The sequence below is a fragment of the Sinohyriopsis cumingii genome, chromosome 10 (assembly GCF_028554795.1).
Source record: "Sinohyriopsis cumingii isolate HCF-2022 chromosome 10, ASM2855479v2, whole genome shotgun sequence".
Taxonomy (NCBI): Eukaryota; Metazoa; Mollusca; class Bivalvia; order Unionida; family Unionidae; genus Sinohyriopsis; species Sinohyriopsis cumingii.
The window spans coordinates 53,819,204-53,832,986 of NC_142970.1; the positions used below are offsets into that span (position 1 = coordinate 53,819,204).

The window sequence follows — 13,783 nt, forward strand, 5'->3', positions numbered from 1 at the left end:
GGTTCCAGAATGGCATGGAATTGGTAAACAAAACACATGCATGAAAAGGCTGCAAGTATCCCAAATCAAAATTTGGTTACCTGCTTCATTTGCCCCCTCCAAGCAAAAACGGGACATAATATTCTTGTTTCTTCCTGTACGTATATCCCACTTTTATTTCTTCATTCCTGGTCTATATTTTTAAAGCCATTTCAGATAAAGGATGATTCTTAGTATCATCTTCAGAAGGTGTGTGGTATGTCATATCAAGGGTTGTATCTTAAAGTTCAAGGTCATAAGTCACTGTTTTAAGTCTTCAGTGACTTTTTAAACCTGCTATAAACCTTTAGAGTCATTTGACATAAAGGAATACACTTAGTATACTTGCATATCATCACCAGAAGGTTTGTTTCTATCTTCAAGGCCACGGCCATGTTTTAAAATTTCAAACCCATCTGTACCACTTAATTGCTCAGATCCCCTTTAGATACAGTCATACATTTTTTTTCCATGTCTCTCCAGTGATTATACAGCTCAGTCACAATGGTCCAGATTTCATCATTGCACACTTTTGAGTCCATCCCACGTGTTTGACAAAACTTCACCAAAATAATTCTTTACTTGCCCCTGGTTTAACACTTTCAGTTGAATTTTCCATTAGTTATTCTTTCTGATTAGTTATTCTTTCTGTTTCTTTTTCCCTTTTTCAGCAAGTTCCATTGTACTCTGGCTTAGATAATCCAACAGTTGAACCAGAGACAGGCAATATCCTGATTGGTGCACACCCAGTTTTGTACCAAGTGGTTGAACATCTACATCACCCAGAGGTTCCAGCCCCATCACAGGTAATTATCCTCAACTACTAATGCAAGGGGAAAAAGATATTGTCTGCATCAGTCTGTCTGTCCATTCATCTATTCATCTGTCTGTCCATGGTTCCATCTGTGTGTCCATGCTTGTATCCATATGTCTGTACATGCTTCTATCTGTCTGTCCATGCTGCCATCCATCTGTCTGTACATGCTTCAGTCCGTCTGTACATGCTGCCATCCATCTGTCTGTCCATGCATCCATCCATCTGTCTGTCCATGCTTCCATCCATATGTTTGGCCATGCATGCATCCATATGTCTGGCCATGCATGCATCCATCTGTCTGTCCATAGTTGTATCCATGTCTGTCCATGCTTCCATCCATATATCTGTACATGCTGCCATCCAACTGTCCATGCTTCCATCCATATGTCTGTCCATGCATGCATCCATCTGTCTGGCTAACGTGGGTACATGAGAAAGCCTGCCAGTAGCTTCTCGTGGGTCGGTGGTTCTTCCCGGGTTTTCCAGGGTTCTTCCTCCACCAATTATACTGGCCGCCATGTATAGCCTATCTTGTGCTGAAAAATGGCGTTAAACCATACAACAACAACAACAGCATCCATCTGTCTGTCCATGCATCCATCCATCTGTCTGTCCATGCTTCCATCCATACATCTGTCCATGCATGCATCCATCTGTCTGTCCATGCTTGTATCCATGTCTGTCCATACTTGTATCCATGTCTGTCCATGCTTCCATCCATATATCTGTACATGCTGCCATCCAGCTGTCCATGCTGCCATCCAACTGTCCATGCTTCCATCCATCTTTCCATGCTTCCATCTATTTGTCCATGCTTTTGTCGATCTGTCAACTTTGTGAATGTCCTTGTGTTGTTACTGGAGTTGAGCCAGATTTCCAAATTTATTATCAAGCTTGTCAGCAGTAGTTCAAGTGAATTCAGTGGCTGTAATGCTTCATGTCAGAAGTGGTTCCAATGAATTCAGTGGCTGTAATGCTTCATATCAGCTATAGTTCCAATGAATTCAATGGCTGTAATGCTTCATGTCAGCAGTGGTTCCAATGAATTCAGTGATGAGCACATTTTCCACATATTTCTTCATCAAATACATTTTTCGATCACATTGCATTAGGAATATTAGCCTGCTACCTCGTGAATCCATTGATACTATAAGATGAAAATCGTCTTACCCTGTCTAAAATCATCTTAACCTGGTGACACCTGGTGGTATCAAGGGGAGGTAATGGGCAAGAGTTACTTCCCTTTTTCTATTTTTTTTTTAGATAGACAAAGGGCAGTAAATCTTGCCCATTACCTCCTCTTGATACCACCTGGTGTTGCCAGGTTTAGCTTCGATGCTGTGCAGAGCACACACAGTGCAATAGCCTCTGACAATCCAGCCACTTCTACATTCCTAGAGGACCATCCATTGTTTATTTTGGAATTATTCTGTGAACTTATTGATTTGTAGTTTATATACATTATTTTATAGTTTAGGCCAATTTTTGGCTGATTTTGTTACTTATTTGGGACTATGTCTCTAAGACCTCATCCCACCATGCTATTGTCGACTTACACAAGGTAATTTTTTATTAGCGCATTAATTTGACCTTTTTTGCTTACACCTTTCATCATGGAGCATGTATTAGTGACTATAATTTAGTGTTGCTTGTATACTGCCGGCCTCCGGGCCAACCACACACTGTCCACACCAGCCCGCAATGCTGGACTTTCAATTACTCCTGGCATACCCTCAGGGGAGAGCTTATGACTTTGCCAAATGTGACTGAGCAGAGTCATTGATGCCACTCAGCATGACTTATGCAGAGCTTCAAGCCGAACCAGATGAGGACCTGGAGCACAGTGAGTTGTGATGAGTCACAGACAAATCCATCTTATTCTGATTCGACTATGGGATGAACTGAAGTCAGCTTTCAAGTCGCCATTGAATAAATTTTGTCAGGTGTTGGACATTTTTGAATACCCTCCAAACCCTCCTACTTAATGAGAATACAGTCAAGGATTTAGTTGATATTGGGGAGGACGAAGACACACAATTTTTTTTACTCCTTTGCCAATTAATGAAGATTAAAGAGATTAATGACCGGCTTTTTCGGGTCAGATTGGCGACCTAGGCAACTCTAAGGATGTTCTTCTCGGAAAGCCAGGTTCAGCAGCTTTCTCTAATTGCTTGTACCAGATGCACTCCAATGCCATCAGTATGGACCTCCTATCATTTGATAAGAATTCCGCATGCTGGCTCCATTGTATTACAGAGTGGATAAGAATGTTTTCCATGCTGTGTCAAAGCTGGTTTGGAACATAGTGGCAAGATCTGCCATGTTAGATTTGGCCTCGTTAGCAATCTAACGATCCAATCCAACAATATTCATGCTTGGGAGGCGACAGCCAGAATGGATCAGGTCATTAACCGAGCAGCTGACCATACTATAGCCATTACCGTGATGGTTTGGGCCAATTTTGACCTAATTCAATTGGATGAATGTCTGTTGTCTGCATCACTTAAACCACTCCATACTCTTGCTTTCTGATTGACAGGTTGAAAATATTCAGAGACAGGCAGCTCAGGAGTTGCCTCGCCAACTTGCCACTCTGCCCCACACAAGCGTTTGGCATTCTCAGCCCCCACCAATGCAAAGGGATGCTTGGCAGCCCAAGATGGGTTTCTCCCAGCCTGATGTACCCCGATACTGATCTCAACACATTATATTATATTATTGTGTGCAGTGCGTGCTCAGCCATTTAACTTCATCATCAGCAAAGAGCAGAGTCTGCAGTCCACCAGGGAACTTTGTCAGTGGATAGTTGTTCACAGTGTGTGACATGGTCTGAAGAGCTCCACAGCAGCAGGATAAGGAAGTGGCCTGGTGCCATCAGACAACGTTGACTGCACAACGACCCTGTCCTGTCCGAAAGTGGTTCATTGTAGTCCTTAAATGATGTGGAAGGTTGAAGCCAGGAGGGCAGAGAGATGGCTCAGCTACAAAGGAGTGGTTTACAATATCTGTTGAAGACCACTCAACACTCCATGCTGAGATAGCTGTCATATCCTCAGGCAATTGACCTAATCAGATTGGGCATCTCGAAGTCAAGCGAACTTCTTGATGTGAGGCGATGTCTATATACAGTGGATGTTTCTCACTGGCATAGACCTTAGCCAACATATTTTTGATTGCTTTCTGGCAATGCAGACATGGAGGAGGAATATTACTGAGAACTGGCAGCCATGATAAAGGAGTAGTGTTCCAGAGATTATGGGCATTTTTGGTGTTGAGCTGGGCATCAATTAACTTAGTGTGGGATGATCAAGCCCAGACAGGAGAACAATACACAGCTGTTGAATAACAGAGGGCCAGTGCTGATGTCTTGAGTGTCTGAGCACCAGCACCCCTGGTTGAGTCAGCCAGTTTGCGGAGTAGGTTATTTCAAGTGCTAAGTTTTGCTGCAGTTTTCTTCAGGTGGTTTTAGAATGTCAGTGATCTGTCCAAAGTCACACCAAGTTATGTTGGTGTTAGGTCAAGTTTTATTTGCTACCCATTGCGGAGGATGCAAAGCTCGTGGTTCACATTTGCATTGTTAAGGTGGAAGATGCTGGAGACTGTCTTTGTTGCACTTGGCTGTAGAAGCCATTTCGTGAAGTCTGTCAACGCATTGCCAGGAGCCCACAGCCTATTCAACATAGGGGGCATTTGTACCAAGGAATGAAGAAGCAGACTTTCTCTGCCTTCAAGACTCCCAACCACAAATATTGACATACACCCCACCCCCCTGCCTCCTGTAGACAGCCTAATCATGGGTGGCTTTCTCCTGCACTTTCAAGCTCCTTGGATTTCCCTCTTCCCACACAATGGGTGGGTGATCCAGCTCATTTCTGAAGGGCTTTGGGTTTCATTCTTCCAACCCCCTACCCTCTCTTCCACTCTCATTTACACGGAAGTTCTGGCATTTACATCTCGAAAGTTTCTCAGTTTCGCTTACTGTGACACAGTCTATCAATTTACAGTTCTTCTCTTTGGCGTCAGTGTCAGCTCTTGGGCTTTCACTAAGATTATGGATTGCATCAACTCCATACTCTGATCAACGTCATCAACAATGACGAAAGTGTACTTGGATGACATCCTCCAGAAATGCTTGGTAAATTCTACTCTACTCAAAGCTATTCTTAACCTTCTTGTAAACTGGGACATGTCTGACCTCATTCCATCCCAGAACTTTGTCCATCTGGTTATTAAGTTCTTAACCAACCAGAATCAGGAGTGGCTTCCTCATGTTCGCATCAACAGAATCATAGAACTGGTTGAGTCTATTTCCAACAAAACCTACAACTCTTTGGTTAATTCAATGCAGCTGCTGACCTATTCCCGATCGGCTTCCTTTTTATGTGCACCTTACTGATGTCATTGCTGACTCAGTGGTGCCTCTTTTCAGGTCCCCTTGATCAAACGATCTGGATCACGAGATTCGATCCTCCTTGCATCTGTAGCACACCCCAGGTTGGCTTACCTGGGGAATACCACTGGAGAAGCCCCAAGCAGAAATAGTGCTATGTACCGGCGCCAGTGCATACGGTTGGGGCGCCCACCTGTTGGTGGCATTTGGAAGCCAGGGGAGTAGCCTATTTCACATCAACATCCTAGAAATGAAGGCCATCATCAATGCCTTCACTTCTGGGAAGAACAACTCTAAGGCAATACAGTCCTCATGTCTGACAGCTCGGTAGTGGTGACCTATCTCTTCAAATAGGGCACCAAATCACCTTATCTGTATGTCCTAGTGTGGCAGTTTCTACGTTGATGCGACAATCTCCATATCAACATGCAAATCAGACATATTCCTGGCAGACTCATTGTCTTGGGCAACACTCTATGCAGGAGAGGCCAAGTTCATATGGAATGGTCTCTCAACCCATTGGTCTTTACCTGGATATGAACCTTCTGGGGATGCCCAATGATTGATCTTTTTGTGACAAGGTGGAATCACAAGATGCCCACCACCAGTTCCAGACCCAGAAGCTTTGGCAGTTGGGAGGGGTTGCGGGCCTTTAACTACCCGCCTCCCCCATCCTGTTATCAAGAATAATCCAGAAGTTATGGGGTCAGAATTGCAAGATGATTCTGATCGCCCCTCTCAGGTGGGACAAGTCCTAAGTCACTGATCTGTTTGATCCAGCAATAGATCTACCCAGGAATATCCTTGCCAATCTGAATCTCCTTATGCAACAACTGTCCAGACCATCTTCATCACACTTGGGTCATATCTGGACAGCCTTGTGCGACAAACAATTAAAATCCTTTGATTGTGGAGAGAATCTCGAGCAAGAAGGCCCTCCACTCTGAAAGCTTACAAGTGGAAGTGGCATGTGTTTAGGGACTGTTGCCAGTTCCATCACATCGTCCCGTTGCATGCCTCAGTCCCTCAATTGGCTGACTCTTTTTCTCTGGCTCATTGAGGAGAAACAGTTGGCCCCGATCTATGATATTGGACACATTCAGACATCATTTCAGATGAAACATTGGGCATGATAAAGACCTTTCAGATCTTTTAGCCAATTTTGATTTTCAGCATCCATAACATTGTTTCTCAAATGGAACTTGGAAAATAGGGATAAAAAGTCGTGAATTTGGACATGAATTAGTGAAAAATACTATGACAATAACTCCATCCACTTTGACCACTCCATCTTTCAATAATACCCTATATCAAGTTCGCAATATAAAACTAAAACACTACATATATGCAGAAATATTTATTTATCAAGACATGATACTGTGGCAGACTTGAACTACCTCAACTGCTTGATCGTAAATTTGTTTTCTAAACAATTCAGACTTTTTGCCTGCTGGTTGATCCTGGTGACTAAAATTGCTGAAAGTTTTCTGCAGCTAAGGAGGCTCTAAAGTCTGTTTTATTTTTCCTCACTAGAGAAAATACTCTTTAGCTGTCACTGTTGCTGTGAGGAATGCACAGGTGCTGCAGCACTTTTGGTTCTCCCACAGGAATATTTGGAAGTGATTTTCGAGTCCAGGAACATTTGTCAGAACAAATGTTTAGCACGGTCTCCAGCTGATAAAGATAGGTTGTGTTCGACAAGAAAACTCACAAATAATGCTTCAGCATTGGTAGCCTGCCGATCTTCTGCCATTGGCTTAAAATATTCCAGAGCTGAAATCTGCGAATTCTTAATTTTCCCAACTTCTATGTGTTTTTTGCAACCGACGTGCTTCCTCACATCGTCTCTGCGATGGCACACTGAGTGCAAAAAGCATGATGAATATCAATGTTGAATGGCAGGATGCACAGCCAGTTTTTGATATATTCCAAATTAAAATTCACTTTTTGAGTTATACATTTCTTTTTCCTTGGCGGTGAAGACATTTTCAAAATCTTACATGTGATGCTGAACGGTAACTCAAATCAGTGTTGGTGACGCATGTGCGGAGCAAAATTACAGTTATGCCCCAGTTTCTCTCAAAAGCATTTGTAAAACTACTCTTATGCATATAGATTACAATAGGCTATAATGCTTGCCGCTGGGCCAACTGTACTAATCGGCTGTAGATCTACTAATATCGTGACCAGCAGTACCCTTTTATGTTTGTGTTGACTAGCATGAATAAATCTCACATTGAAGATTACAGCTCATGAGATTAGAGCCATCTCTGTGATCCTCACTTTCAAATGCAATGTTTCAATCCAATATATCCTAGAAGCTGCTGGCTGGCATGCAGACTCGACCTTCTCTAGGCTGAACCTCTGAGTTTTAGCATCGCAGAGACAAACATTGGATCTGTTAGGAATGGTGGCAGCATCACAGATGGCCACCAGACCCAAATATATTAATCAATACAGCCTGTTAGCATTGCTGGATTCACTAGTGAAAATTGTTTTAGGTTTGAAGATGCCAACTTTTTTCTTCTCAACCATATAAAAGAATCCCATGTCAAGGGATCCCATGCTGTTTTGCTTGTGCCATTAAGAGAATGGGTTATCTTTCATATGTGGAATCCATTCCACTCATGCCCAGAAGGATACCGGAGGTAGAGGTGGTATCACGGTACCAATTGTTTTTTCATATACCTCATGTTTTGTGAAATAAATATACTTTCTATCCTACCTCAGCATACATATCACACACTGTCATAGAGAACAATGTTAGTTTCTCAATTTGACAATGACAAAACCAGGTACTCCATTGCATTTAAGAGAGATATCTCTACTGAAACTAGACAGGGGCAAGAGTTATCTAGTCACAACATACAAATTTTCAGCCATGTGTATCACATTTTAAAAAATCTTAAAAAATACAAAATATGACCTAGATATGAATTAACATAATCTCACATGTTGCCAAAAGGTTCAACTTTTATTAAAAGCCTAGCAGAAAGTATAACTCTTACATAAAGTGCCAATCACAGCTAGTTTTGTTGTTTATTTCTGAATACAAATGTTCCCTACACCTTAAGCTCTGCCAGCTGGGTTTGTTCAACTTGTACCATTATAGCAGGTCTGATGCTCAGCATCCCCTCCTCCTCTTACTTATTCTCCTAATGTAATGTGATTGGGGAATGTATTTGAAAATCTTTAAGTAAATTGTTTCTCCGAGAATATTTACCCAATCATGTTACTTAAAAACTCTCCCTGCCATGCGAGCATCCATGTTAGTGTCTCACTCGGCTAAAAACTTGCAACACCTGGTGGTATCAATGGGAGGTAATGGGCAAGAGTTACTGCCCTTTGTCTATATAAAAAATATACACGATTAGACTTTATTTTCATCTTTCAGTAGGGCTGGATTTGCGAGGTAGCAAGCTAATACTTATGATATGATTGGATAAGTATTCTCGGAGAAACATAATTTACTGAAAAATTTGCTTTCTTAGAATTATGGGCCTTATGTCCCTTGATTATGTCCAGATTGGTGCACACCTTGTGATCCAACCTATGGCAGAACATATGTACCGACTGCTCCAGTGGCTTAATGGTTAGAGCATCGGGCTCGGAAGTGGAAGGTTGTGGGTTCGAACCCCATCCGAGTCATACCAAAGACTTACAAAATTGGTACTAACAGTTGCCTCGCTAGGCACTCAGCATTAAGAGGTTAGTGTTAGGACTGGTCCGCCTATTGTCAGGATAATGTGACTTGGTGGGATATCATGCTACATGTCTGCAGCATGATGCCCCAGTGCTAGACATCACTATAAACTGCCACACTGCACACATCATAGTGAAATTACTGAAAGACTGTTAAAGCTATGTTAAAAATCCTAATCGCACATCAGAAACATATGTACCATATAGGGATGCCAGCCTTATTGCAGGTAGTTGTTCCAGCCACAAAAGCAGAGGGACACAGAAATAGACTCCATTCATGTATGCATGCATGCATCCACTCACTTTGTGAATGCCTTGGCATCCACATTTAATTTAGACTTGAGTAAAATTTGCTGTCAAGCTTCATATCAACAGCAGTTCAGTGATTAGCATGTTCTATACATATTTCTTAGAGTTCTTTCCCTTGATCTTTTTAGTATAGTTACTGCTAATACACACCATTGTGAATACCCTAGCTTCAAAATGTATCAGACTTTGACATGCTTTGCTGTGGAGTTTCAGCTTCATCTCAAAAATAAGAAATTTGATGAGTATAGAATATGAATCACATTTGCTTATGATCACTTTTGTGTTCACATATATTTTTGATTTCATCCATCTTGGTTGTGGAGATTCACCTGAACAAAGTTTTGGAAGGGGTTGATGAGTAAAATTTTTAGTATTTCCTACAGAGTTATGGCTCATGAACAACGTAGAATTAGCATCCAAATGGCTTGTAAGTACTCTGACATTCAATTCTTTTGTTTGATTACAGTCAGATTTACTTTTAGCTCAACAAGATCATGCATAATTTCATGGATTAATTTGTACAGGTACCCAAAATAAAGAAGGCAAAAGACATAATATGCAGGAAAATTGGAAGACAGTTACTATATTATGAATAGATTAGGTTTTCTGTATTTACCATATATACTTGCTTATAAGTCAAATTCAGCTATTAATTGCAATGGCCCATATCTACTGTCACATTATTATAATGTGCCTGGCAGATCTGGTTTCTCTGCAGGTTTGTTAGGAGTAATCACAGAGACCATAATCCTGCTGGCACATTATGGCATATCATTTCAGGGTCTGTGTTGTTTGCTGTTTGACTCAACTTGTAAAGGAGTATATATGGTACTGTGGTTTAAGCGTGTACAAAGAGCAGTTGTGTGTAGCAAATCAAGCCATAATGGGTTTTATTTTTCACTGCCTGACTGAAATTGAGTTTCAAGATTCACAAAAGACCACAACAACCTTTGGGTCTCATGAACTAATTGTCTGCTAGATTTTCATTGTTATGTTTTATTGTTTTCACAATCTTGTAACTAAGTTTTAGTTTTCCCCTTTTGGAAATCCAGAGTAAGAATTACTGAAGGAATTGGACAATTTTAAAATTATAAAAATGCAACAATTTTTTTCTTCTTCAAATCATGAATTGGCGTAAATTGAACATGGAAATGCTCATATTCGCTTTCTGAAAACACCTAGATATATATTTTTTATTTATGCAAATTAAGTATCATTCCCATTTCATTTTTTTCTATCTTTGCAGGTGTTATATCTTTACACTAACAGCACTAACCATGTGACATTTGTGACGGAACTGTATTCGGATGCAGGTCACACTCTGTATGCTTCAACAGTTGCCTCCATGTACCAGAAGAAGATGCTGGTTGGAACTATTTTACACAAATTAATGTACTGTGAAGTTAGGACTTTGTAGAAGTTTTTAAAAAAACAAAGACATACTTTGTGGCCATTCCATGTCATGTCACTCTGTGATTTATTTCCAGGTGTACATGCAAAATTTCATTAAAATATTCCAATTACATATGATGTTTTGGCCAGTTGGGAAGGGTAGCATAGCTTTATCACTTGCAAATTAGTACAATACAGGTTTTACAGATGTAACATTTTTTTATTACACACATATGAGGCAGAATTTTTTGATATGTTTTGACCAGTGGAATCTGAATGTGATATCAGATTTTCATTATCTGAGATATTTGTAGTGATATAAACCCCAAAGTTGGCTTTTTCTTCATTATGAATTTTCTTTCTTCAGATTTTAAGGTGGCACTACTACCTGGTTGGACCACTCCGGTGGCCTTGTGGTTAGAGCGTCCACCTCAGAAGCAGGAGGTTGTGGGTTCAAACCCCAGCTGAGTCATACCAAAGATTTATAAAAATGATACAAACAGCTGCCTTGCTAGGCACTCAGCATTAAGAGTTAGTGTTAGGACTGGTCGGCCTATGTGTCAGGATAATGTGACTGGGTGGGACATCATGCTTCATGTCTGCAGCATGATGCCCCAGTGCTAGACATCACTATAAACTGCCACACTGCAGACATTGTAGTGATATGACTGAGAAATTGTTAAAGCTACATTGAAAATCCTAATCATACACACACACACTACCTGGTTGTCCATTACAAAAACCCGAATATGATTTTATTTAGAAACTACCTATATGGGATTGTACCAAATTAATCTTATATGAATTAAATTCATTGTTAAGCTGTACCTATGGTTAAAACTTGAGACAGAATGTGAATATTGTGCCCCTTAACAGACTTTGTTTGAGCATTTAGGCAGCTAAATAGAATAATGAATTTTTTATATGCTTAGAATACATAGTTGTATTTGTGCCAGATTTCAACTGGTTCTCGATGTTTTCACCTTCAAATCATTTTGTACTAGTACCCACAATTCTAAGTTAGCTCCAGTGCTGAAAATCAGTATATGTCATCATATCAGAAGGAAACAACCCATGTAAATGATTGCATTTACTCACTGGCATGCATAGTTAATATAAAAAAGGATATGTTTACTGAAATGGTTACAAAATATGCACACAAAAATCAGTTTCATATTTAAGGTCCCTAGGCTACATTAGGCCATTGCCACACAGTACACATTTCATCAAGTTCAAAGAGAATATTGCATCATCTCATAGCCTTTGGGTGTTGCTTCAAAGTGTGGGGATACTGCATCACCTTCTAAGTGTATTGCAAAATCATGGCTTCATCTCCTAGGAATCATTTTCTGCAAATAGATTTACTCAAAGTATCCTATTCAGATTTGGACTTTTAAACTAAGTTTGGAATTTGATGCTCCAAATATGTAATGAATCTGGTCATAAGTGTCTCTACTTTTTTAATACAGAATTTTTTCAATTTCATTGATAATTGTTGATGATCTATTATTGATGACATTTGCCAGTGTTAGAACCTTGCACTCAACTTCACATTATGACATTATAATCCTTTGTTTGCTTGGTTCTGTTATATACATTAGTGATTTTTTGCACCTGTTCAGAAAGTCCATTTTTACATTAGACATTGTATAGTATATATATGTATTGTTTTATTAGTTAGCATAAAAGGTTTATTTACATCAAGGAAGAGGTGTAATGATTATTGAGAAATCATTGGAATCAAATACAGCTGATTGTATCAACACCCCTACTGTTTTCCATTGGAATCAAATACAGCTGATTGTAATAATATCCCTACTGTTTTCCATTGGAATCAAATACAGCTGATTGTATTAATATCCCTACTGTTTTCCATTGGAATCAAATACAGCTGATTGTATCAACATACCTAATGTTTTCCTTTGGAATCAAATACAGCTGATTGTATTAATATCCCTACTGTTTTCCATTGGAATCAAATACAGCTGATTGTATTAATATCCCTACTGTTTTCCATTGGAATCAAATACAGCTGATTGTATTAATATCCCTACTGTTTTCCACTGGACTCAAATAGAGCTGATTGTATTAATATCCCTACTGTTTTCCATTGGAATCAAATACAGCTGATTGTATTAATATCCCTACTGTTTTCCATTGGAATCAAATACAGCTGATTGTATTAATATCCCTACTGTTCTCCATTGGAATCAAATACAGCTGATTGTATCAACATCCCTACTGTTTTCCATTGGAATCAAATACAGCTGATTGTATTAATATCCCTACTGTTTTCCATTGGAATCAAATACAGCTGATTGTATTAATATCCCTACTGTTTTCCATTGGAATCAAATACAGCTGATTGTATCAATAACCCTATTGTTTTCCATTGGAATCAAATACAGCTGATTGTATTAATATCCCTACTGTTTTCCATTGGAATCAAATACAGCTGATTGTATCAATAACCCTATTGTTTTCCATTGGAATCAAAGGCATCTGGAATCAAATACAGCTGATTGTATTAATAACCCTATTGTATTCCATTGGAATCAAATTTGGCTGATTGTATTGATGATGTATTATTTTCCGTTGGAATCAAATTCAACTGATTGTATTAATAACTCTGCTGTTTTCCAACTGATTGAACTGAAAGCAATCAAACAGAATAGAAAGAGGGAGGAGCTCTGTGATTATTGCAGAGAAATAAACATCATGAATAATATATTTTACAGTAATGAGAAAAATGAATGGTAGTTATGCCACATGTTTGTACTCCAATATTATTCATAAAGTTTTTTTATGGCTTTGTATCATGATTGATGATTATTTATAATTTAAATGAAATTACTTGAAGTTCTGTCACATTGATTCCATAACATGCATGTGATTTTATATCAAATATAAAATATTAAAAATTATGCATTTATTACTTTATATGTATATCACTGACTTTCTGTGATCCACCCTTTATAAAGGCTTGCCCTACTTATAAGGTCACTTGCCCACCACACACCACTATATACCTGACAATAATAAATGTACAGTCATCATTGATGAAAATAAAGTGTCAGGCTCAGTATGGAACATTTTTGATCAAAGCCTTCCAAATGTCCTGGTAGTTTTCACTATGCTATAAAATAACCATGAAC

General features: G+C 39.4%; 1 protein-coding gene across 3 annotated transcripts in view; it reads left to right on the plus strand.

Annotated features, from left to right (window-relative positions):
• The window catches only part of LOC149790171 (serum paraoxonase/lactonase 3-like), a 64,845-nt gene extending 51,293 nt beyond the window's left edge, over nt 1-13,552 (plus strand). For all 3 annotated transcript variants that reach the window (XM_089972163.1, XM_089972162.1, XM_089972161.1), the window contains exons 9-10: nt 690-824; nt 10,483-13,552. In XM_089972163.1, the coding sequence (XP_089828289.1) occupies nt 690-824; nt 10,483-10,653 (306 nt within the window). In that variant the 3' untranslated portion in view covers nt 10,654-13,552. The remainder of the gene's footprint in view (nt 1-689; nt 825-10,482) is intronic.
• The last annotated feature ends 231 nt before the right edge of the window (nt 13,553-13,783 follow it).